Raw genomic sequence first — 26,189 nt, forward strand, 5'->3', positions numbered from 1 at the left:
GGAATTTGACCAATGAGGTTCATGCCTTTTGTATATCTAGTTTTCCTGGCATGTAAAGGCATTTTACTGTGCACACATACGTGGAACTTAAAATTACATTGACGTTCGTCTTTTGGATGTTTGAAAAATCTTGAAACCGATTTTGAAACATGTGGAGCAACCCTGCAAAAATTGGTGTAATCGAGTTTTTGTAGTGTTGCTTGTTTGGATTTGCAGCTTACTCTTTAAGAAGCTGGACTCAAGTAAAACATAAGGCAGCAGGTAAATAACCCTTACAGACAGACTACACTGAAAAAAGTGATATTGTCTCCTTTTAAATATAGCATATTATATTTTGGTATATCTTTTCAATTCAAATGAGTAATTCCTGTCTACATATATAATTCGAGTAACTCCAGAATACATTCCCTGCGTTTTAATCCAATTAATTTTAGTTAATTAAATGTAGCTCAAAATGCTTAAGTATGTTTTTCATAGCCTCCTGCTGGGCCATTTTGCGCATGCGTTAGGACAGGCCACCATTTTGCGCGCGGACTGAAGAAGCGGGCTCTTTGTGTGCTGCAAGCGGGCTCAAGTTAATCGCACAACTTCATATAAAGGTGGTCTAGCTTCGGTAAGTAAACCTTTTACGGTCGTTTTTGTTTTATTTTTTTACCTCAGTCAAAGCATGTTGACTCTTTAAGACGTGTGCACATGGAGAAAGAAGTCTAAGTAGTTGTACACCTCTGAACTTTGTCATGAATTTGACTTAAGCTAGCTATGTGCTCTATTAGCTACTGCTCTATTAAAAGAGTAATTGTATTGATGCGTTAAAATGTCATATGTTTTTAGCTTAGTTCTTGTGGCACACTTTGTACTAACAAATTATGGAACGAGGCAATTTCTCTGTAGTTAGCTGTAAAGTTCACTGTACAGTCGCCTGCAGTTTTAAGTGGAGAAATCGTCCCTCCCGCCACAACATTGGCATTAAGGAATAGTCGGGCGGGGGAGGGGGCTTCTGAACGCACCTGCACAGTCAGGGGTGCAGTAGGAAATAAGTAGGATTGGCGTTGCACAACGTCTTTTGTGCAGAAAAAAATAATGGTTGTAAACTGTGGAGGAGAATAACTCAGTGGTTGCCAAAAATGTGAGATCAAAAGGCACTGAGAGTGATGTTTGTCAGAACTGAAATTAACTCAGAAAAGAAGTTGCTTCACTTGATAGAGCTGTTGAGTGCAAGACCTGTCAGCGGTCTGGTTTAGCATTTAAAGCCTCGCTACGTGCTTCCAAACCGCTGCATTTAATCTCAGAGAAAACTAACACAGAGAAGTAAAGCAAGTGTGTAAGTTCATCTCTTTATGTTTGCATAGTATTTCCATGTTGAGCTTAACAACCGATGTATGGAGCCACAGCTGGACTGGCTGTCGGAGTTTTGTATTGAGGGGGAAAGGAAGCGATTTGTTTTATACTTCAGCTAGAATGAAAAAAGACACAAAGCTGGAGTTATTCGGTGTCTTCATGCTGAACAGCTAAAACTTCTTCCCTCATTCTCCCCCCTCCCTCTCCTGTTGCTACTTCAATCATGAAACTGATCGATTATCAGCTGATCGGCTTTTCTGTCGCTAGTCTCTCTCATTTGTTAGTCACCCAGTTTGCGCTAGAAAGAGGAAAACGGCAGATAAACAACAGCAGCACGTTTAAGCTTGATAAGCTGTTGCTAGAATTTTTTTAATATTACTTCTAGTATCCGCTTATGTTTTCTGGAGCCACAGCCGTAATAGCTGCTGGTCATGATAGTTTGGATATGTGGTGAGAAGGAAACATGAAGGTGAAACCAGGAGAAGTTTTTACTGAATCATTAGAGCTGAACAGGTAATGAAGAAACAGGTTTACATTTTAGGTCACATGAATGAGTTGAAGGGAAGTTATGAACTGTTTCTGAGAGACAAATAACTCCAGGATCCTTTTTTAGGTAGCTGACATCTGGTAACTGTGCAGGGGCGGATCTAGCAAAGTTTTGCCAGGGGCCAGGTAGGGCATTAACAGGGAAAGGGAGACACAAAGACATAATTTTCTTTCTTATTCTCATTTAAAATGTCTAGCTTTTAATAAATAATTATTCTAAATCTTACTACCAAAGTGGCGATCTGGTTAAATGTATAGAGATCCATTATTGTATGTAGTAAATATTAAGTCTAATATATGCCCTAGTAATAGTAGTACATATAGCACTTTTTCCTTTGGGAAGGTACGCTGTCTGCGCTGTCTGCAACTGTATTGAAGAAAAATGTTGAATCAAATTATTATAGAAAAATAATTGATTTCTGTGCATTAAAGTAGATTACGTCAATTAAGCATTATCAGGCGGAGGGTGCGGGGTGGTTTCCTAATATTTTTGCTGGGAGTTGGCAGTCCTATTAGTTAGTTTAATATTTCTATGTACTGTTTAGAATACCTGAATAAGGAGGATGGTGTAAGTTTTTTAGGTTGATCAGTATTGCTGAAGTATAAAATATTTTGGGTGCAGTGTATTTTTTGCATACAGGTATAACAGAATAGCTTTAATGTTTTGTTTTTAAAACTGAGTATGAACTTATACAAAATGCAGTAAAATATTTATAAAAACAGTTTTATTTATTATAAAATACACTATATCGGATTCATATCGGCATCGGCAGATAATCAAATTTATGATATCGGTATCGGACATAAAAAAGTGGTATCGTGCCATCTGTAGTTTGCACAGAGGCACAAGTAAGATTTGTTTTGTTACAAGGGAGTATCATGAAGTAATGCACTAATGGCTTGGAAACGGTAATTGTTTGTCTTTCTAAAGTTTTTTATTTTTTATTTGTCTTCCTTTTCTGGCAGATTTTCTTCCCCTTATGTGTTACTGTTTATTCAAGAAGATGGTGTTATTTTGGTAAGTACATGCAAATTCCTTACATATTTATCACAACAGTATTTGTCACAGTATTGCAGGGACAAGTTTATCTATCTCATCTTAAGGGTTCTTGTGATTATTAATATTGATATTAATTAATATCAATTAATATATATGATTAAATTTCTTTTATCCAGGACAAAAGAAAAAAAAAACTTGCGAAAGTGAAATGAAAAACAGGAATTTAGTTCTTGTGAGTTAAGAGGATGCAGAGCATAGGGTTAGATGGAGGTGGATCATTCACTGTGGTGATCCCTGAAGGAAACAGCCAAGAGAAAAAGGATCAGATTGCAAAAAAAAATGTGGTTTGTTTGCATACATGAGTCTTTACGGTACCCACAGGACTCCTGAAGTATAAGTACTCTGAAGTTTGCAGAGCAATTTCAGAGATGTTTGGGGCTTACATGGCAAGCATGTTTTTAGTTGCACATCTAAATTTTCTCTGCTCTCTGTTGCTGATGGCAGAGTTCTGCCCCGCTGACCTCACAGGTGAGACACTCCCACCAGTGGACAAAGAGCACAGGAAAATGTGTTGCCAACCACCTGAAACAGACAAATATCTGCTTTTTAAAACCCTTTAAACCCGTTAAATGGACTGATGCCATTCATTTCTTCTTTGATTAACAGTAGTAACATCCTTCATGCACTGTATACTAACCCATATGATAATCATGCTTTATGAAGTGATGGCAATTGCATTGTAGCATTTAATGAAGAAATAACAAAATAATCATACCAATGATTAAGCACCAGTCTTCTTTTTTTTTTGTGTGTGTGTGTGTGTGTGTGTGTGTGTGTGTGTGTGTGTGTGTGTGTGTGTGTGTGTGTGTGTGTGAGATACAGGTAAATGCTGAATTCCAGTGTATTACAACACTTCAACTGGAGATGACCTTCGCGGCACAGTTGGACAGAATTACACCTCAGTTGATGACAGTTTTCCAGAAGAAGGGCGGTGTTTCTGGGCAGAAACTTGCCCACCACTTGCAGATCATGCAAGAGGTAAATCTGAATATTGCAAATAGGGCTGCTCGATTATGGCAAAAATGATAATCACGATTATTTTCACTGAAATTGAGATCTCGATTATTTGACGATATTTATTTAACCCTTTAAGACCTACCATAGAACCAAGTCCGCCAGAGCTTATATTATTTTTTTACATGTTGTAGTGCCATTTGTGGGAGCATTTCAAGTTGCTATACAACTGTTATAGCCCATATTTTAATAATATGTATGCATTATGTCCATAGTAATTACATAAATTGCAAAAAAGTGCAATAAACTACAAAAAAATTGAAAATCGGTTTTGTTTTTTTACATATATTTCTACTTGGAGAAATTTAAGAGGTTTATCCCTCAAAACTTTAAATACAAAAAAGTTGCAAAAAATAGTTTACAACAACAGGAAATTTATTTTGAGTGTCTTCATAGTTTTATTTTGGAGATACACCAATTTTTTATATACTGCAGGAAAAACGAAAAAACAATCCTATGATGCAAATTTGCAAAGAAAACAGAAGGTGCATCAAAATTAACTATTTCCAGCAGTGCAATTCGAGTTCTAAGCATCCCAGAAACTATTCAGAAAAGTCAAACATGACCAGTATAGGCTTTTAAGGCCTACAAGTAAAAAACTACATTTCCGCGAAAATGATGTCACTTCCGGTTTCGGGGAGGAAATGGCCGACATGTGATAGTTCGTGCTGACGTCTGTTTCACTGTGGGAAGTGTTACGAACAGCTGATCGGATCGGCAAAGCGTGTTTCTGGAATATTATGTTTTTGTTCCTGCAAGCGCTTTCTATGCAGTTTTTGCAAAGCTATATGTGGAAGGAAACCGTGACCGAGGACAAGCTGATGGCATCAGATGTAAGTACAACTCCTCCGGTTTCATATGCAAAAAAAATTATTGCGCTAGCTTACACGGTTCAGGTTCTACAGGGATTTAAAAATAGTTACACAAAACGGAGTGTGCTGCTCTGACCGGCTTCAATGACTTTAAAAAATAATATAAAATAGTGTGCAACACCACTGAAGTTTGTTTTTTTTTTTTAACCTCTCTTTTCAACCAACGGCAGTCACTCTCCTCTCCAAATAACTTCTGCTTAGCTTTCCGAGCTTCCCTCGGGTCCTCTTAATCAGCAGTCTCCAACCTTTTTTGCGCCACGGACTGGTTTATGCCCGACAATATTTTCACGGACTGGCCTTTAAGGTGTCGCGGATAAATGAGGGAGGGGCTAATAATCGGCTCAGTCATTTTTAATGATCGTTGAAAGCCCAGATCGTAATCGTGATTAAAATTCGATTAATTGAGCAGCCCTAATTGCAAATTCTATTTGGATTTCTTTTGTCTTAAGTGGCAGGTCACTGGTGAGTCCAATAAGCCGTTTTAGGTGACCAGCCAAGCAATCTAAATTTTGAAATTTCATATATAAATTTTATTTACTATGTTTGAACTGACATATGATAAAATTTACTTATTGCGAATGTCAGACATTGTTCTTTTTTCCAAATTGGTTTAATCAGCAACTCTCTTTAAACAGGCTGAAAGTGATGTTAAAGTGAAAAGGGAAGCAGTTCTCAGGGCACTTTGCCTCTACCTTGGTGAAGAGGACGGAAGCCTTATTCGGGAGTTCTTTGTAAGTCATTTAAGTCATTGTAAGCAAGTCATCTATACACACACTTTTTAGATAGATATCTGTGTGTGTGTGTGTATTACACACACACACACACACACACACACACACACACACACACACACACACACACACACACACACACAAACGACTAGATTGGAATTTAATTGTAGAGTTAATTGTTTTTTCTTTTACCTTTTTATTAAATGTTTAGGACATTGAAGGAGATGATATCCAGAGAGACCTGAAGAAGCACACCATGGGCATTTATGTCATCAACAGGGAGGATGGACAAAATGGACATTATGATGACATTGGAATATTTGTTGAAGGGGAGATAGTCATGGACAACATTGGATCTCTGGCCCAAGCTTGTGCATTGATGCTTGAAGTAATCTATGCACTAAACCTAGCCTTCCCCAAGGAATTGAAGGACTATTATGAATTCATTTAGAAAGTGTTGATGGGATTCGATGGTGAAGATCGTGAAGGACCTCAGCCATCCCAACAACAGACTGTTCTCTCTGTTGAGGTCAGGAAAGCGATTCCGCTCCCTGAAGACCAACACAGAGAGACTGAGGAGGAGCTTCTTCCCGCAGGCGATACGGTCTCTCAATCACACCACCACACAGTACTGACCCACACATACAGTTCTTACACACACACTGGACTTTCTGGACTTTGGTTTTGCACAACACTGGTCACTATATTCTTCATTTCCGGTTAATACTTGTACAGCTGCTGTTATTGTGTATATATTTATTTATATTTAGATTTCTTCATACATTCTTATATAGTTCTATATTGTGTATTGTGTATTTTGTTGTACAGTTATTTTATTTTCAACTTTAATTTATATATTTATCTTTATCTTATTCTTCCCAGTTAAATTTACCCTTCATTCTAATTTGTGTTGTACAGTTATTTCATTTTTAACCTTAATTTATATTTTATTCCTTCCTAGTTAAATTTACCCTTTTTAATTTTTCATATTTATTTCCTATCTTATTCATAGCCTTTTCCTTTTTTGTTCTCTTTAGGTCACGAGCAGTTGTCCAAGCATTTCACTACATATCGTACTGTGTATGACTGTGTACGTGACAAATAAAATTTGAATTTGAATTTGAAAAGCTCTCCCCCAAAGTCTTTGGGCTGAAGAACAAAATTGCTACTGGATAGGAAGATTTCTAAAATAACACATCAAGAGAATGCTGTTATGTAAATTACCAATGACTGGTGCTCTTGTGAATAGGAGTGAAACTCTTGTACAACCATCATTTGTTCTGTGTTATGTTTCGATTGAACATTTTAACTTTCAATAATGAATGTTTCACGTGTGGTACATTTGAGTAGCTTGAAGAGCAACTTTGTAATTATTCAGTTATAGCTGCTGCCCTGCGTATAATCAGTGTTAACTCAACCGGATAAAAAAAACAAAAAAAACCATTCATGATTACCACACTGCAGCACACTGGTAACACTTTAAAGACTATTAATTGTTTTGAAGCGAGTATGTTAGGTCAGAAAATATGTAAAACATTCAGAATCTTCAAGGAAGGACTAGAATGGAAAGACAGTGGTCAATAAGCAGTAAGGAAAACACAAGTTTAATTTTAAGTCTAATTACCTTATTAAAATGCAATTTCTAAATATGGATCGCAGAACAGCAAGTCTGAAACTGGTTAGTTTGTGGATGCATCAGTTTCTAATTGTGATACATTATACTGCTGGTAGTGTTTTATTCTTTTATGTAAGGAGTTTGGTTTTTTTTTTTCTTTTTTAGAGGAAGAGAAACATTGGTTAACATTTCTCTTGTCTGTTGTTTCTGTTTTGTTTGAATACAGCTTTTTAAAGCTACTAGTTCATAGGCAAAAGTTTTGTAATTTGTATTATACAAATTGCAGCAATTTCCCTTAGAGATGTGGATTCTTATTCTGTTTGCAACAAATTTTGCATTAATAAATGATGTGAAAGAATGTTGTAGTTTTCATTATTGACGTTTTTAAAAACTACAAATCAGGGTAAGCAATATTTTTTAAGGAAACTTAACTTAATTGAAATAGAGAGAAATTAACAATTTGATTTGAATATAAGTTTGGGACATAAGTGTAAAGGAAACAAATTATTCTGGTACATTTAACACGACCTTAGTTGGACTTACTAATAATATTTGACTAAGACGTATCCACAACAGTTAAGTTAAAGTAGCTTAAAAATATATGTTGGTTTTACTCGCTTAAATTAAATTCAGTGTACTTAAAAAATATTTCTGGATTCAAACAAATTTATTTCGTGCAACCACTTGTCATAAAAAAATTGAGTAAATTGAACAAAACATTTTTTTCAGTGTACATGGAAAGCGATGTCCTACCGTTTGATGAAACAGAATAATATCTATAATCATTCTTGCCATTCTTCTTGGAATTTCTGAGCTTCCAATGATCTTCAAGAGCTTTAAAGCTCCGCTCAAAATGCAGCCTTTAATCTATGATCCCATGGGAAATACTTCTCTTCCTGACAGCAGAGCACAGAGAGACCTCTGTTCTTGTCTTGCATCACAGCAGAATTTTTTTTATCGGGTGTCTGATGAAAAATCAAAGATTGACACACTTAAGTCAAATCAATTATGTCCTGTTGAGAATACAGTTGGAGATTTCACAAGCTTCAAATAACAAGAAGTATCTATCCACCGGTTTGATCATTTTCCCTTCAAATACCTCTGTAGTTACTGTGCGAATTATCATTTTATTGTGTGACGATTCGTGGTTGCTAGAGGATGAATCCTACCCACTCTGGTAATCCTCTGACATGGCTTAATATTCTGTGAAATCTTCCCAACTCAAACTGATTGAAAGGCTTAAATCTTTCCACATTGTTGATCATGGTTTTCAGATGATGAACGTAGGTACAGCTGAGGTACAGCTGATAAGAAAGGTCAGTTTACCTTCAACTCTTCTGTCCTTATTTTGGTTTATGTGGGGTGATTTACTATTTACCACTACGAATGGAAAGTCAGTCTGAGGCTCAGGGGATATTCACTGTGTCACAGCACATAAATTAAAGTCTAATTATAGTTGACTGTGAAGCTCAGCTCAGCTTTAACTACCACATTGTTGAGATCAGATGTATTTCTGTTCCACTGCATTTGTACAGGCTAATAAAAGTGATTCTGTATCTGCCAGCATTTTAAAAGCTTTTCTGTGTAATGAATGTGGAGCAGTTTGTACACAGTTTTTCTTTCCAGCATTAAAAACTTAAAAAAAAGTTTCTGCTTTTACTTGATTACGTGTGATTTTGTTAATATTTTCATTTAAATGTGTGCCTTTTTACTGTATTCTATTTATTTTGATTTTACTTAATTACAATATTGTTATCAAACAGTATATATGACATAATTTCATATCTTTTTACCCCGTGTGTTTAAATGCGTTTAAATAATGTTAAAGTTCTGTATCAAAAAATACCAATCTTGGGATTTTAAAAAAGTATATTATAATTACTCTTTTTTTGTTTTGTTTTGTTGTTGTTATAATTACTTAAGTTTCAGCCAGCAGCAGAAATTGAGACTCATCAGACCACAAAACATTTTTTAGTCTTGTATTGCATAGTTTTGGTGAGGCTGTGTGAATTGTAGCCTTTGTTTTCTTTTCTATTTTTAGATGGCAAGAGTGGCACCCAATGTGGTCTTCTGCTGCTTTAGCCTGTGTGCAAAGTTTGAGTTTGCAATGCTCTTCTGCATACCTTAGTTATAACAAGTGGTTATTTGAGTTACTGTTGCTTTTTCTCCCACAGAGCTGCAGTTTACTTCATATTTTCCTCTTTTTTGGACTGTCCTCTGTAAATCCCAGACATGGTTGTGTTAGAAAATCCCACCAGATTAGCAGCTTGTGAAATACTCAGACCAGCCCATCTGGTACCAACAACCACGCCACGTTCAACCCAGTTAAAATAATGTTTTTTCTCATTCTGATATTCAGCCTGAATGTCTGCAGGTCATCTTGACCACATCTAAATGCATCGAGTTACTGCCACAGGATTGGCTGAATAAATGTTTGTGTTTGTGTTACCAAAGAGTTGAAAAAGTCTACCTAATAAAGTGGCCGTAGAGTGTATATCCAAAACTATAAAGCAAAATGATTTAATGTTTTTAACAAATTACAATAGACTAAATACTCAAAACAAGAATTTGTTTAATTATATCTTCCTCCCACTGATTCACACAGGTGCACAAACCTGCGGATAATTTACAGCTCAAATTTCTTGTAGCCTGGTCTTATGCTCCAATATTAAACCCACACACAGTCATAGTGGTGATTTAATATCAGTAGTTTATTTTGAATACACACCATAAATGTCTATCAGTCAAAAATATTAACTGAGATCAAACTATGAACACACACACACTAGGGGAGAGCTATTGAAGGAAAGAGAGATTATGCCACCTACCGAGCAGCGACGAGCGGAGGAGGATCAGAGGAGATGTGGTTTGTGCGAAACTGAAGCAGCAGTAACTTTTTAAGAGGGGGGCTAGATCCACCCCTGGAGAGAGAGAGAGCCTTAAGAGAGAATTAGAGAGAAAGACCTTATAATATTCTGTATTTCCAAGACTCATGGGAAGTGTAGTTGTTGAAAGGGACTTCAACACCATGACATGATGTTGGAGCTTAGTGAATCCTATGGGCTCAAATTGTGGTCATAAATATTTTGTACTTGTAAATCAAATGTATATTTGTGAGTATTTGAGTTTTGTAACCTTGTAAACCAAAATATGTGAAAATGTTATGCTTGTGCATCTACAGATGAGAATTTCTGTGTGTGTAAAAAAAGATTTGTGTTTGTAAAAGTATTTACACAAGTTACAATTATTTTTGTTAAGGTCTGGTTACAGATATAAAGCAAAAAACTACATGTAAAACTCTGTGCTCGGGTTCCCTGGCTGCATGTGGCTTTCAACTAACACATAGATGCAGAAACATAACATTTTTCAAATATTTTGGTTTACAAGGTTACAAAACTCAGTACACAAATATGCATTTGATTTACAAGTACAAAATATTTATGACCACAATTTGAGCACATATGAATCCCCAAAGACTCTTGGAGCAAATGAATCCTGAGGGAAATCAATGGGCAAGCCAAACTTTAAACCATAGACTGTATATAAAAGATGGGATTAGTCACTGCCAAGCCGCTTTTTTGGTACTGGAAGTGACCCTATTAGCACAGGCCTAAGTTGTTTCTTGCATCAGGCTGTAACCATATTTATGTCTGCTGGGAAGTTGGACACGTTAACATTGGAGTCTATGGCAACTGACTCACTGTTTGAAGCAGCATCAAGTGGCCACTAGAGGAACTACAGGAACTTCATCCCCTTTGATTGGTGCTTAGATTTAGTCAGGGGTGTCCCGCTCCAAGCCTCAAGGGCCAGTGTCCTGCAGGTTTTAGATATCACCCTGTGTCAACACACCTGAATCAAATGATTAGTTCATTACCAGGCCTGTGAAGAACTTCAAGACATGCTGAGGAGGTAATTTAGCCATTGAAATCAGCTGTGTTGGATCAAGAACACAACTAAAACCTGCAGGACATCTGCCCTTGAGGCCTGGAGTTGGACACCCCTGGCTTAAGTGATATTAAGGTTATATATCTTCACCAACACCCCTGACAGCAACATCAATTTTACATTTATTTTTAGTCCTTGCAACATATTTCAGGGCCCGGTTAAAAGCCAACAAGAATGAGGACATATAACAGCAATATATATGAAACAAAAACAAAAACCAATTAATATAAAACATATTCAGAGTGTTATTTAGTACAAAAAAGCACAAAACAGTTCTGTTAAATAACTGTGTCAAAAACATTAACTGTAGATAAAGTATTGGGAGGTTTTCCACAGTTTCAGCCCCACAAAAGATAACTTTAATATGCTTTCAATAATAAAAGTGAAAAATAAGTCTAAACCTGGGATTTGGTTCATTCCTGTTGTTACTTAGAGGGGATACATGATGAAAAATAGTAACGTGTAGGAAAACTGGGAAAAATATTTTTTTAAGTCAAAGAACAATATAACTTCACTTCTTAAAGTTATGTTGTATTTAATTTACATATTAATTTATATATTTGAACTCCTGGGATTAATAACTCATAATAATTTGTCAGTTTACTTTTGTAAATTTGACCTTTTTTTCTTGGAAATTTGAGTTTAAAAAATCTGGATTTTTATAACAAATTAAAGACAGTGAAAATAAATTAACAATAAAAGCAGGGGTGGATCTAGAAGGGTGGCATGGGGTGGCAAGTGCCACCCTAAAATGATCCCTTGCCACCCCAAGTGCCACCCCAGTTTTGCATATGACAGTGTTGTTTATTCAAATAAGATAGCATTAACAGTTTGAACGTAGTTACAGTCAACAATGAATATAAATGCTAAAACTGAATATATTGGATAGTGTTCCTCCCCTGCACCATTAACAAATGGTTCAGCCCATAGCAGGACAGCTTTTTTCTTGTTTTCAGTAGCAAGCCATGCTTTTAATTGTGCCAGAGCATATTTTGAACAACACCATGGGAATTTCGGATTTTAAACAGGTGGTTGGTTGTTACACTCTGGAAATGGAATGAAGGTGAGTGTTATTAACCCTCTGTGGTCCACAGACACGCTGCACCTCCAAATCACATGACTGATGTAAGCTGACATAGCAACAAGCTGCAGCCACGCTGACTCTCTATTTCAGCCCACATTGAAAGTTCAGACTTTAAAGTTTTTAAATTTTAATTACAGGCCAGTAAATCCAGAGTTATGATAATATATATAAGCCACGCTCTTTACTAAATACTGTCGTCACGTTTTTGTGTGTGCGTGTTTTAAGCGTTTTCTAAGGACAGCACGAAAACAGTAAAGAAAGAGAAAAAAAACCCTATTTCTTTTTGGTGGAAAAATGCACCATGTCGACCAATTAAAAAAAATAAGTCAACATGTGGGATTTGATTGTTTAGGAAGAGGGAAAAGTTTTAGGAGTGACGGTAACGGCAGCGAGACAGAGCAAGGGAGAGAGAGAGAGCTTAGATGTGGGAGATTTGTGAAGTTTAGTGTGGAGTGGATTCTTAGTGTGTTGTGTTGTCTTGTGTAGTTGTTCTGTTGTGTAGTCGTTTTGTTTTGTGTGTCAGTGAGGGCACTAATGAATGTCACAAAGGCACATTTGCAATGTAAACACTGTCACTAAGTAGAAAACCAGCGGAGTGATACACCTCCTATTGTCAGGCCTGCCAAGTGTTGGGCCTGCAGGTTTATCCCTGTGCTGTTCTGTCTTTTGGTGGAGAAACTTTTTTTTTTTACTGGCACACATCATTTGTGGGGCATCTTAGTGCGACACCTGATTGTTCTCTCATTTTAGTTTTAGTAATATTTTTAAATTCTTACACAAAATGAAAAAACAGCAGGTGTATTGGCTGCATTTTTAGATAAATAGTTAAATAGTTTACAAAATGTACAATTATATTATATTTGCATTTCAAGTTGTAAAAATTTACTCAGCATGTCTGTGGGTTTTTTTACAGTAAAAAAATACAACTAGGATTTTAAGTTCTTTGTGTGATTTCAGATCAGTAATACTAATGCCAGTGAAAAACAACTAAATTCAGTTGAGCTGAAAAGATACCAAACGAGGCAAGGGGAAAAAAATAAAATGAAACAATCTGAGGGTGAAATACAAACGTAAACTCAAAAGGAGTCAAAAATGGCCGGTTGTATTTCAGACCTCAGTGGGTTAATCCAACAAATCATGAAAATTAGGTTTAAATTTTTGTTCATGACAGTGCAGATTTCTGACAATTTGTGTAATTTAAAGCATCCAACAGTGTGATTGTTTTCTAACAAAAAACAGTGAAACTTAAGTTAGACTTGTGTTTGTAAATGAACCGCCCAATGTTGTGTAGCTTTCTGGATTTTATACTTATTGGGCTACATATTTATTTATTATACAGGCTATACAGTACATAACATCAAAACTCACATGTTTTATGTAACTAAAGTGTGTAATTATGTGGGCTACAGATAATAATTAAGTTATAGACTATATTTATATGAAAAACGTGTATACTTACTGCATTTAAATTAGTTTAACCATATGTAACCACCTACATGTGTGTTTGAAAAAAAAAGGCTTTGATTTTGCCACCCCATTTGATTTCTTTGCCACGCTCATGCCACCCTAAGAAAATTTCTCTAGATCCGCCGCTGAATAAAAGACCCCCTCATGAATTGACGTCCGCGGCTTTCCGTAGTGTTTACATCCGGCGTAGTCAATATGGCGTCTTGCACTTGGCCTGTTAGCTTTAAATAGACGTGTTTTAATTTCTTTGTTTCACGTTTATATTTAATGGGTTTCCTGGGATCAGTATGTAAAATTAGCCTTTTAACCACACTATTTATCAGTTGGTGTTTTTTCTTACACACACTTCCCGTTGCTAACAGTTAGCTCGGGGGTATCTGCGAACCATGGAGGTGGAGGAGCTGCGGCCCGTTCCCCGGGAGCGGGCCATCCTGGAGAGCTTCTTCGCCCAGCTCGGCATGTTTTCCTTCGACCGAGCAAAGGACTACGTGGAGCGGGAGAAGGACGGCAGCAGGAGCAGCGGGAGCATCTGGAGCGCGCTGCTGGCCGCTCTGGCTCACCTGGCCGCGGCGGAGAAGGTGTACCACAACATGACGTTCCTGGGACAGAAAATAGGTAGCTTTCTCTGCTGCTGTGGTCCCCTGTATAACTACCACCATAACACGGAGGGTGTGGTGGATTAAAGCAGATAAAATGGAGTATATATGGGGTCTGTGCATGTACTAAGGTAGAATAATTCGTCGATGTGTAATTGATTTCATTGACATTAAATGAAATTAAAATGATTTTTTAAAAAACGCGCAAATCTATGAGGGGAAAAAGTTTCAGGTGAAAATGGCATATTTGTAAGAAAAAAATTCAGGACAATGGAGCATGTTTATAAGTAAACGAAAGTCTAGGAGAAAAAATCTATTTGTAAGAAATGATAGCAAATTTAGGAGAACAATTGCAAATATGAATGTCAGTTCATGATAATAAAATGGCCTGTGGCGCTCATGCTGTGGAAGGAATGTTGGAATTGTGTGGTTCCCCTTAGAGCAAAGGGTCACTGCAATCACTACAAGTCTGTTCTGAGCATTCACCTTTAACCTGTGGTGAAATATTTCATGCGAGTGGTCTCCTTCAGAATGACACCTTCTTTAAAACGTCAAATATGGGAATGTTTTGGGAAATCTGGGTTCAGTCCATAATGGTGATTTCAGGGTTTTTACTCCTTTTTCCTGCTGTGAACATAAACATTTCTAAGTATTTATCTTTTTTTTTTTTTTTGCTCCTAATAAACAGCTTTTAAATGTAGTGCTGTGCATGCAGAGTTTTAGGTTTTATAATTTGTTTTATGTCCTCGATGGATGTCCTGCATCACACCTTGCAGAACGTTTGTTCACAACAGCGCCAACTGTTTTTATCGCTGCTTCAGTCAGAATTTTAATCCAGTCTGAGCTGAGACTTATTATGTTTTCATCTTCATTATAAGTAAGCAATGATTTCTTATTGTCCATTATTTGTACTCAATTAAACATTTAAAACTCCAAATTTAATTTCCACCACCAGGTGGCGCTGCAGCACCTAAGTGTTTCTGTAGCTTGACACACACCCCTCTCTCTGCAGGTGGCCAGTCCTTCTTCAGCCGGAAGGACTCCATCCGCACCATCTACACCTCGCTGTACAACGAACTCAGGAAGGTGGTGATGATGGGGCGCCACGGCCAGTTGAACTCCTCCTCTTCCGCCTCCTACCTGGAGGACCTGTTATCGCACCTTTCAGAGCAGCTCTGCCACTTCATCCAGGCCCGCATGGAGATGGCTGACCTGTACGAGAAAATGCACTCACTGGGCAGCCAGAAGAATGTCAACTCTGAGGAGCTGGTCACAGTGCTCGAGGTCGTCCTCCAGAAATACAGCTCCAAGTGTGTATCTGATTACAGATTACTTTTACTGAAGAAAATCTTTTAATTTTGCAATGTAAGAGTTACATGGAACAGTTCGAAACTACTACAACTAACATAGTTGTAGCAACTAAGACTTCCAGACCCAGGTAGTTTGGTCCTTTGATGTTGATTATAAAAAAGCGAGATTAAAAAAACCCCAAACATGTACGGTTAAGTATTTGGACAACGACACAATTTTGACACAGACCAGGTGACTGTGCATAGAAATGTCTGTAATTCCTAAACAGGTAATGCAGTATTTAAATTCAAGTCCTAGAATTAAAGCTGGAAGTCAGCACTTAAATCATTTCTTCATAGTTTAATTTAAAACCTGCTGTGGTGGTGCACACTGGCAAAAATTGTGTCATTATTCAAAAGCTTCTGGACCCAAGTGTAAAAAACAAAGAGCGAGAGAGAAAGGGAGAGAGTGACATATTGAGGTTGTTGAAGGGAAACTTTGAGCTCAGGAATCTGGTGTTTTCCCCAGAGACGTGTCAGCAAAGTGGCGTGCTGCAGCCACAGCAGGAACAGAAAGCGAGTGAGCTGTTGACGGAGCTGCAGCGGAATGCGGCGTGACGCGCCACACGTCAACGGGTCAGCCAGCCATGAACCGGCGAGAAACTGTAACGTGCTTGCTCTCTCTCTCTGCCTTGTCAGCAGATCTGGGGGAGACGTTTGTCTCAGCTGCTTTGAGGTTTCTGCAAATTAGGCCAGAAGAGAAAATAAAGGATTCTGTCTCCTCAGAGAGATTTTATTTTGGCACCCTCAAAACTTCTTCACATTTTGCCTTTGCAGGTCTGTCAGCACTGTTCAGAAGTGATTGTTTCACTGGAGCCTCAGTGTGTGTTTGTTTCAGGCCTGGAAAAGATGAATAATGTCAGACCCAACAGGAGGAATAATGACTGACTGATGGATTGGTTCCTTCTTTACTTCCTCACCTCCTTCTCTTTCTTTTTTGCTCTTCCAGGTTTCACCATCCCATTGTGGGCCGGGTGGAGGAGGGCTTCCAGATGGAGGTGGACGTAGTGACACAGCTGCTGCGCTGCCAAGCCCAGTTGTCCGAGTGGCACTTCCTGCCCGCCCTGCTCAGCCTGCACGGTGCCAACTCCAAGCTCCTCACCTGGGGTCAGCTGTTCCAGCGGCAGAAGGAGACTCGCAAGCACCTGTTCGGAGGTCAGTCCCAGAAGGCAGTGCAGCCTCCGCACCTCTATGTGTGGCTGCAGCGCTTCCAAGCGACACTGCTCGCCAAGTTCAGCTTCTACTTTCACGAAGTTCTGAGCAAGCAGACGGTACCGGCTGACATGAGGGCGCAGACGGCCCGCACCACCCCGGACTACTACGGCAAGATCTCCACCTTCATACGCAAACACGATGCCAGCAATGTGTCGCTTGTGTTTGACAACCGCGGCTCGGAAAGCTTCCAGGGTCACGGCTACCACCACCCACACTCGTACCGGGAAGCACCGAAGGGCGTGGAGCAGTTCCCCGCTGTGGTGTCACTGCCATCGGGAGAGCGGCCGCTCACACACTGGCCCAACGTCATCATGATGATGGGAGACCGCGCCGCTGAACTCAACACTCTGGACAAAGTGGTGCACTTCTATGATGACAAGGTCCAGAGCACATACTACCTGACGCGGCCGGAGCCGCACTTTACGCTTGTCGTCATCTTTGACGGAAGGAAGTCTGAGAAGGATCTGCACCTCACCGGCTTCTTGCAGGAGATTTCTGGCTCGCTTCGGAACTCCAAGCCTTTCAGCACCCTCAAACCCGGGTCAAAGGGCTGAACTGCACATCGACAAGACGCTAAATTTTTACATGGTCCGGCGTTTTCTGTGGTCCAGCTGGCGCTTTTTGCTGCTTTCTCAGTTTGCCAAAAATGTTCCAGACCAAAGAGATTCTAGGTGCTCTGAATTTATTTGACCTGACCGTGACAGGAGGACCACCACAGCACTGCTTGTGCTCAGAGCCTTTTAATTATTTGGCATCATGCGGTTTTAACAGGTTTATGTTTTAATTCGTTATACATTACATTTGTTGTGCTTAATACAGTTTAAATAAAGATTTGAAATGTAAAACAGTAAAGTTTCAATATTTACTTTTTACATATTTTTTTTTGTATTATTTATTTATTTTTAATATCCTTATTTGTTTTAAACTCTTCTTTGCTGCAGCTGCTTTGGCTCCTCCCCCTGTTTGAACCAACTTTGTTCTGATTGGTTGCCTCTCACAGGACGGGACTGCAGTGCTCAGCTATGTGCTGAGATCACTACAATAAGGATATGTGACATCATTTCGAGACCAGACAGTTTAACCTGTGAAGCTTTTGGCTCACTGCACATAAAGTGATCTCATTATGTGAAACTTTGGCTATGTTTAACAGGAATATCCATCACTGGAACAGAAAGCTCAATATTTTAGAGGAGAATTAAATAAATTTTTTGTGAGTATCGTCTGAGATTAAAAATTAAAGAGTGTTCATTTACTGATGCACATACACCCACTGGCCCTTTTATTAGCCCAGTGCATTTAAGCATTCGAACACATTCAAAACAATCCTCCTGAAGTTCAAGCTAAACATCAGAATAGGGGAGAAATGTGATTTAAGGGACTTTGAACAAAGCCTAAAACTGCCCATCTGCTCTCCTGCACAACCGTCTTTAAAATTTACAAAGAAAGATTTGAAAAGAGAAAATGTTCAGTGAGCGGCAGTTTCTGGCCAAAAATGTCTTGGTGATGTCAGAGGAAAATGGAAGCCAACAGTATCTGAAATAGCCACTCACTGCAACCAAAGTATGCAGAAGAGATTCTCTGAAAGCAAAACCGGTTGAACCTTGCAGCTAAAGGGGAAACCGGGTACCACTCCCGTCAACTAAGAAGAGGAAACTGAAGCCACAGACTCACCAAAAACTCAATTTCTGCTGCAACTTTCAGATGGTGGGCGCACAATTTGGTGTTAACGACATTTGGAGAAATAGTGGAAAAAGAACTATGAAAGGGTTAAATGGCAGCAATTTACTGAACACATCAGGAAGTTTATTGAGTGGGAGAAAACAGCAAAGGAAAGGATAAAATCGATGAGTGGCTTGAATGCTAGTTTAGGTTTATTTATAATATAAATACAACACATTGATACAATCCATTTGGCTATATGAGCTCATCATTAGGAGGCTCAGTTTTCAAATACAGCAACACTAACAGACAAAAACCATTTCCTTTATTATCAAACACATTCAAAGAAACCTCCCTTTGAGTTAAAATGCACCAACATGTTATGATGCTACATGCCAAGTACACAATCCTATACATCAAAGTGCAATGTTCACAATGGGTTAATGCTAGAATTCATAATTCAGAAATCTACTAAACACTTTATGATTATTTCATTCGGAGTGCTGCTGCTCTTCGCTCAGGACATGCGTGAGTGGATTCACAACTTCCAAAAAAGGATTTTAAAAAAAGGCACTTCCACATACACACACACACAGACACACACACACTCACAGATGTGCATCCACAGCCTATCTCAGCACGTCATGTTTCATTTTAATCACCACACTCACAGCCCAGTTGGAGGCCACATTCAGTGTGCTGTTCAAGTGTTTTTGGGCGTTTACACACAAAGCCCCACCCTGTTAGCTTATTGTGAGTTTAAGGTTAACTAGTGACTTCAGTGTAACGAGCAGGTAAACCAGTATTTTGACAAACACACAGATAGTGGCATGCTTTTTGCACTCGTTTTCCCCAACTTCCACTCGCGTGTTCTGGCACTCCTGGCAGGCATGAATTATCTATTATCTAATGCTATTATAGTACTTCTGCACTTACAAGGGAGCAGAACAAGGGCAGGCAAGCAGAACACACACACACACACACACACACTTTACAAGGAGTATCAGGGTCACACCGAGGAAAAAAAAATATTACAAGAAATTCTCTTTAATTTTGCAGAACAAAGTCGAAACTTGAGGAATGAAGCTGTAACATCAGAACAGAGTTGAAATAATTTAAGGATCAAAACAAACTACTTGTGTAGGAAAAATCTAGTCAGTTTTGCTAAATGCTGGAAATTATAAAAACTGTGCGGTTAGAAGTTAAGGATTACGGGGACAGGGTTGGTCTTGATTCTAATTTCAAAATCCCATTTTAAAACTAAAAATACTGTCAAGAATAAACTCAGCATTTTGCGAACAAACCTAAAGCACTATTTCTGGAATAAAATTGAAACGGAAGCTACTTTCAGCTGTTCCTTTAATCACCACAGTGAGTAGCTCTGCACGTTTGATATGGCAGAAATCTGAAACATTATTTTGAGAATAAATTCAAAATAAAATATCTTTATTAAAGTTGAGATGTTATGCTGAGAAAGTCAAGATTTAAAAGTAAACCTGAAAAACTAAAGCTGAAATACTGTTTTGAGGACAAGTCAGAAATTTCAGAATAAAGTCAATATTCTGAGAATTACATTTTGAGAATAAACTCAAAATAAAGCGTCCATATTAAAGCTGAAACACTATTCTGAGAATAGATTTTTATAGAAGTCAAAATGTAAGCGTACTATTTCCAAAATACATTTGACATACTGTTCTGAGAAGGAATTTGAGATTTTGAGAATAGTCAAAATCTTCCAGAATAAAGTTATTGTTCTGAGAATAATGTTGAAATTCTGAGAATAAACACAATTTCCAGAACTAAGATTTGAGAAGAAAATTTAAATTGAAAATAAAGAGTTGCAACATTGTTATCAGAATAACGTTAACATTTCAAGCCAGAAATGTTGAGAATAAACTAGAAATGGTTATTCTAGAAGAAAGTTGAAATGCTATTCTGAGAATAAATTTTCAGACAAAATGTGAGAGTCAAATTTGGGAATAAAATAAATTAGTGCTGTGAGCGTTAATCTTGTTAAAATGACGTTAACACCATAACTATGGGCTCAAATTGTGGTCATAAATATTTTGTACTTGTAAATCAAATGCGTATTTGTGAACTGAGTTTTGTAACCTTGTAAACCAAAATATGAGAAAATTTTATGTCTGTGCAAATACAGATGAGAATTTACGTGTGTGTAAAAAGGATTTGTGTTTGTAAAATATTTACACAAGTTACACATTTTTTGTTAAGGTCTGGCTACAGATACAAAGCAAAAAGCTAGGTGTAAAACTCTGCGCTCAGGTTCCCTGGCTGTATGTGACTTTCAACTCACACATACAAATTTTCAGCCAATTTTTCTTCCTTTCAGCTGATTGGTCAATGTCATGTCAATCACATATTAGCAATCCAATCAGAGAACAGATGGGTTTGGCTGTTGGAGGGGTGCTTTACGGAGCTTCAGGTCCTGGAAGATTAAATGTTCTTTTACATGCCAGCCCAGCGTTTTCCTTCATCTCCATGAAGGAAAAACAGTCTGTGCGTGTCAGAGTTCGGTGATTTTTATCTCAAAGGTTTGCGTGCTTATACAGACATCCAGAACCCTTTCAGCAGCGCTCCAGACCTCGGGGGAAAGCAGTGTTGTGGAAATCTTCACTAGTGGGGATAGTCACAAAGCTTTCTTCATTATGAATTAGCGATACATGTTTTTATTGAACATTTGAAGATAAAACAACACAAACTCTTGTAGAGGACATAAACTCAGAGATAGAAACAATAAGGAGCAGGAGCATCTAGTTCACGTAGCGCTGCCGCAAAAACCTAGACAGCTCAGTAGCCAGCGCAACAAATTCTGGATCCTTGGGTCTTAGTTAGCAGTTAGCATTAGCAGCACACGCTGTGAAAGGGCCTTTATGCTGCGCACTGTAACTCACAGCAATGGTCCCGGGTCAGCCCTGATTTTTGTGAAACTAATCCTAAAGTAATAATAGTATGTCTAACCATTGATATACCAAAACTTTATCCTTTCAACAGCTACCGAAAGTTAAGGGACCTAGCTTGTATGAGCCTTATGGGATATATAGTGGACTTCAGCACTAAGCAGGAGAGGAACTACCAGATCCCCGTCATCAACGAGTGCCCAGTGGAGAGAGTGGACAGCTTCAAATACCTCGGAGTTCACATCACGCAGGACCTGTCATGGTCCTGTCACATCAACACCGTGGTGAAAAAGGCCCGACAGCGTCTCTACCACCTCAGACGCTTGAGAGACTTCCAACTGCCCTCCAAGGTGCTCAGGAACTTTTACTCGTGCACCATAGAGAGCATCCTGACGGGAAACATCTTAACCTGGTTCGGGAACAGCACCATGCAGGACAGACGAGCTCTACAGAGGGTTGTGCGGTCAGCTGAGCGCACCATCCGCTCCGAGCTCCCTGACCTGCACTCAATCTACAGCAGGCGGTGCTGGACCAAGGCCAGGAAGATCGTGAAGGACCTCAGCCATCCCAACAACAGACTGATAACACGGAGATTTGCCGTGTTAATGCGGTTATGGCGTTAACATCTAACGCTGACAGCACGAAATTAATGTTTCAAGAATACATCTGAAATACTCTTTTGAGCATACAGTTAAAATCTTCAGGATAAAGCTTAAATTTCAAGTTCGAAATTTAATGTAATTCAGTCCAGCTTTATATTGTAAGGGAAGGACCCCACAATAATCAAATAAACTGAGAATAAACTGGTAATACTAATTTTCAGAGTTAAAGTAGAAATATTGAGAATAAAATGTTGAGAATAAACTCAAACGTTTTCCATAATCAATGGGAAATACTGTTTAGAATAAATAGAAGCTCCTTAGACTACGATGACCTGACTAAGAACCTTAAAGTTGAGTATCAGAATAAAACTGTCGGTCTACAGAACACCTCACGTAGATTACGTCACACTTACGAAGCATTTTCAGTCACTCTGAAGTTTTTCTCTTATAGCTCACAAACACTTCATCACCTTTCGACTCTATTCCCAAAATTTAAAAAATAAACATAATTTTTTTTCTTAACTTGGCGTTGATGCTCCTTGATACACACTTACAACCACTCACAAACACACAGCAACAAAATCGTACAACCACCCCACCCCCTACCCGTCCCAGAAAAAGCTCTAACCAAACTCCACCACTCACTCCACCACCCTGTTTGAATGAAGCTCCGGTCTGGGCATGAGGTTCCCCCGTCTGAAAACACAAGAAGGCTGTTAAAAAGTTTAGCGAGCTGCCGCCGCGGCTCGCCGAACATTCAATAGATGGCTGAACAGTCGTTAAAATACAGGAAACATTCATTAAGTAGCTGGACGTTGGTTAAATAAGTTTTCTTTCACTGACGACCTCAGGAGGCGTTTTCGTGGTTTTGAGGTGCAAGTGAGCTTAGCAGCTGAACCGAGTGAAAAAATTAAAAAAATAAATTATAAAGTCCTGCAGACGTTGTTGAACCATCGTTTGCCGCGTCCTCTTCCCAATCGAGTCGCTTGTCCTGGATACAGCATCCAATCGTGTTCGTTTCTTTTTTTTCCTTTTTTTTCTGGCAACAGTCACATCACTTAAACTACAGTTTTACTGGAGCTGAACTACACTCCCCAACTCCCCCCACACCCCCCACGCGTCTCTCTCTCTCTCTCTCTCTCTGATTACGATCTCACACAGGAAGCCCCGCCCACGCTCGTACTTGCATCTCCGCATCAGCAGTTCTTTTAGCTAACCTTTGATAAATGCTTCGATACATGGAGAAAGTAAACCCCTACACACCAAGAGAGTACACACCAACCTGACAACACATAAATATCATGGCATATCATATCATAAGTCATGTCATATATTATATTTTATTACTACATTAAAAGCCTTTTTCGTCTTTCCTACCATTTCTACCCTCATGTTGATTATAAACATTAAGCAGTACCCTGATCTCCTCTTCTGGCCCATTTTTGGCCCGGGTAGGCCTGATTCGGCCTCTTATTGGCCTGGTTTGGCTCACATGGTGCAGGATTTGTCCAGTGGCGGGGGTAGAGGCGGGGTGCTGCTTTTAGGTGGAACCATAGGTTTGGGTCTCAGGGCAGGTGGTCGCAGCGGAGCCCCGATGCGAGCGGCTGCCACCGGCTTGAAGGAACCCAGAGCGTCAGGGGATGGGTTGGCAGGTCTGGGAGGTCCAGATGGAGGTCCAGGAAGTGGACTGATGGGGCTCAGAGGACTCAGGGGGCTTGGGGTGCCTGGGGTACCGGGCGTCCCGGGAGTTCCGGGGGTGCCGGGGGTTCCCGGTGTGCCTGGTGTGCTTGGGGTGCTGTGCGGGCTGGGAGACTCGGAGGAGCAGGTGGTGATGGGGCCGTTCTTTATCTGCTCCAGGGTGTCCAGGACCACGTCGGGGGCCGGACGGCAGCCCTGTCGCTCCAACTGCCTCAACTCCCCCAAAGCCACACTCACGGTCTCCTCGATGTCCTGCAGGCGGAGAGGATGATTGAAGAATAAGTTAACAGTTTTAAATGAATCCATTCACACATCAAGTTAGATTTTGGTTCCTTGGATGATTCTTCAAAAATTAATACATGTATATTTTAGGGGACCTATTACGTTCTTTTCCAGCTCCATCTATTATTCCTGGAAAGTAGCTTTTCCATATTCAGAGCTTAAAATAATCCTTACTTATCTTATCCTCTCTTAGGCTTGTAAAAGTAATTTAATTTTGACAAATCAGTTAATTCTAATTTAACTTATGATTATTAAAACGAGAAAAATCAAGATGCAGCTGTTATTGTGCTGCAGTAATGTTCTTGTTTCCTTTATCTGCCAAAAAACGTATTCATTCAATTTAGCACAGTTCATTTAAATCAACTTAATTAAAAAGACAATTTATTTGAAAGTTTAATAAATCCACATTTTTCCAGAGTGTGAGTAATCATGGTAAAAGTAATTATCTCAGTATTGGCCAGAGAAAATGACTTTTTACTCTGAAACAAACCATTTTACCTCCTCTCCTTTAAATGTGCTTTTTTCACTATTGGCTGCCCCTCACAAACAGAGCTAAGAGTACAAAAAACTGTCTGAATGAGAGTGTTGTATTAAAAGCCAAACACACACTCACAGTTTGGAAGGTAGAGTCTTAAGTCGAACTGTATCTTTCTGTAGTAAATCATGAAAACCTCTGACTGAATCTTGAGACAAATAACGTAACAGATAAGATTTTACTTTTTTAAAAATAACACAAATATATTATTTCTGCATGATTTATCACTTTCTGGAACCTGTCGGTGTTCTGACTTAACATGGAAGCATTTCGACCTCAAAGAAGACCCCCATTCACTTTCGCCTCCAGATTAAAACGGCCCCTAATGATGTCATACAGAGCAAGAGTAGAAAAAAAACTGCCTGAACCAGAGTGTTTCGTTCACAAGGATTGCTTCGCATACGAGGACCTCATGATTTGAATTTTGTCTAAATATTAGAGAAATTAAGAAACAGCAAACTTTTTGAAGGAGTAAAAAAATCCAAGTAAAATTTCTAGAAAACTGAAACCACAAATTTAGAGCTACTAAAGAATTTATAGCGTGTCACAAGAAGGACCAGTTTGAAGCAATTCGATATAAAATCCCTTAAAGCTTTTTTATTTTTTTGCTGTCCAGAACTGGGTTGTATTTTCTCCCACTGGCGACACTGTGAGAAGCATGGAGCTCACTCAAGAGGCGTTGTGGTACTACTGTGATTAAAATGGATGTGTCATTGTTGCTGTTCAGATTTGGCAGAGTCGTAGCTGAGAATTTTTAGAGTCTGATACCATCAGTGTCACTTGCTCACTGATATATAAATGTGTTACTCAACCGTGGATTTAGGATTTCAATCAGAGATAGTTAGGTGAATTTCTGCTGTCTGTTTTCAGATCCCCCTCCAGTCTGGTGACACCTGCATGCAATGAAAACAAAGATTTTTTTCAATATTCATCTCACGTTACATGTTTTCTAGGCGTACCTGTGCCAGCGCGTCGGGGTCGAGAGCTCGGGATCGATGGGAGTCTCCAAAGCCATGCTGCCCGCTGTTGGAGCGTCGTATAGGTGTGTCCTCCGGCCTCCGCAGAGAATCGTGTCGGCTGACCGTCATGGTCACAGCTGCAGAGCGGCGGCGGCGCTCCGGGCTGTCTAGGGGCGGGGTCAAGCCCTGGCCCCGTCCTAGCAGCAGGTCCCTGGGGCTGAAGTGACCCGTCACCGGAGGAGAACTGCGCTCCATCACGCCTCCGTTCCCGTGGTTGTCGTTAGAGCGACAGAGGGGGCGGCGGAATAAACCATCAGTTCGCTTCCTCCTGTGGCTGTCAACAGGAAGTGTAAACAGCATTAACTCAGGTAGAATGAAACAAATCATATTCAGCAACTACTGAACTACATGCTATCTTCCCTTTGGAGAACCCGCAAGCTCGTCTCTGCTTGTACCAAAGCTTCTCTCATGTTATTTTTAAACTCAAATAATTAAACAGCTTTGTGGATTTTATAAATTCAGCTACTTATATGTAATACTTAAGTGACGCTTCAAGTTTTCGAGTTTTACAAAAGTCCAGTTTGTATAAATCTTTACGTAACTGCAGATGAACCAGGAAATCATGGAAATGCTCCCATTTTTATTATACACATTAGCAGCCGATAGGTGATGGCGTTAGGTGTGGGGGTTTTGTGTTTGTTTGT

The 26,189-nt window shown here is 39.2% G+C and overlaps 3 protein-coding genes across 6 annotated transcripts in view; 2 read left to right on the top strand and 1 right to left on the bottom strand.

Annotated features, from left to right (window-relative positions):
- Positions 1 to 525: 525 nt before the first annotated feature.
- Positions 526 to 7,534, top strand: LOC146555450 (uncharacterized). Its single transcript, XM_085252357.1, has 5 exons — positions 526 to 613; positions 2,851 to 2,902; positions 3,767 to 3,922; positions 5,466 to 5,561; positions 5,773 to 7,534. Exons 3-5 carry the CDS (start codon positions 3,809 to 3,811, stop codon positions 6,010 to 6,012), a joined length of 450 nt encoding a protein of 149 aa, XP_085108483.1. The 5' UTR covers positions 526 to 613; positions 2,851 to 2,902; positions 3,767 to 3,808; the 3' UTR covers positions 6,013 to 7,534.
- Positions 7,535 to 13,844: 6,310 nt separating this feature from the next.
- On the top strand, positions 13,845 to 17,678 carry kics2 (KICSTOR subunit 2). Its single transcript, XM_085252574.1, has 3 exons — positions 13,845 to 14,287; positions 15,281 to 15,578; positions 16,567 to 17,678. Exons 1-3 carry the CDS (start codon positions 14,059 to 14,061, stop codon positions 17,384 to 17,386), a joined length of 1,347 nt encoding a protein of 448 aa, XP_085108700.1. The 5' UTR covers positions 13,845 to 14,058; the 3' UTR covers positions 17,387 to 17,678.
- A 1,014-nt stretch (positions 17,679 to 18,692) lies between these two features.
- LOC146555452 (SLIT-ROBO Rho GTPase-activating protein 1-like) overlaps positions 18,693 to 26,189 on the bottom strand; it is a 45,109-nt gene continuing 37,612 nt past the window's right edge. For all 4 annotated transcript variants that reach the window (XM_085251614.1, XM_085251613.1, XM_085251612.1 and 1 more), the window contains exons 22-23: positions 25,486 to 25,819; positions 18,693 to 23,961 (exon numbers count right to left, since the gene is read on the bottom strand). In XM_085251614.1, the coding sequence (XP_085107740.1) occupies positions 23,500 to 23,961; positions 25,486 to 25,819 (796 nt within the window). In that variant the 3' untranslated portion in view covers positions 18,693 to 23,499. The remainder of the gene's footprint in view (positions 23,962 to 25,485; positions 25,820 to 26,189) is intronic.

This window comes from Mchenga conophoros, linkage group LG17 (assembly GCF_057382185.1).
Source record: "Mchenga conophoros isolate Kocher_MC1m ecotype Shallow Benthic linkage group LG17, M_conophoros_male_GT1.1, whole genome shotgun sequence".
NCBI lineage: Eukaryota > Metazoa > Chordata > Actinopteri > Cichliformes > Cichlidae > Mchenga > Mchenga conophoros.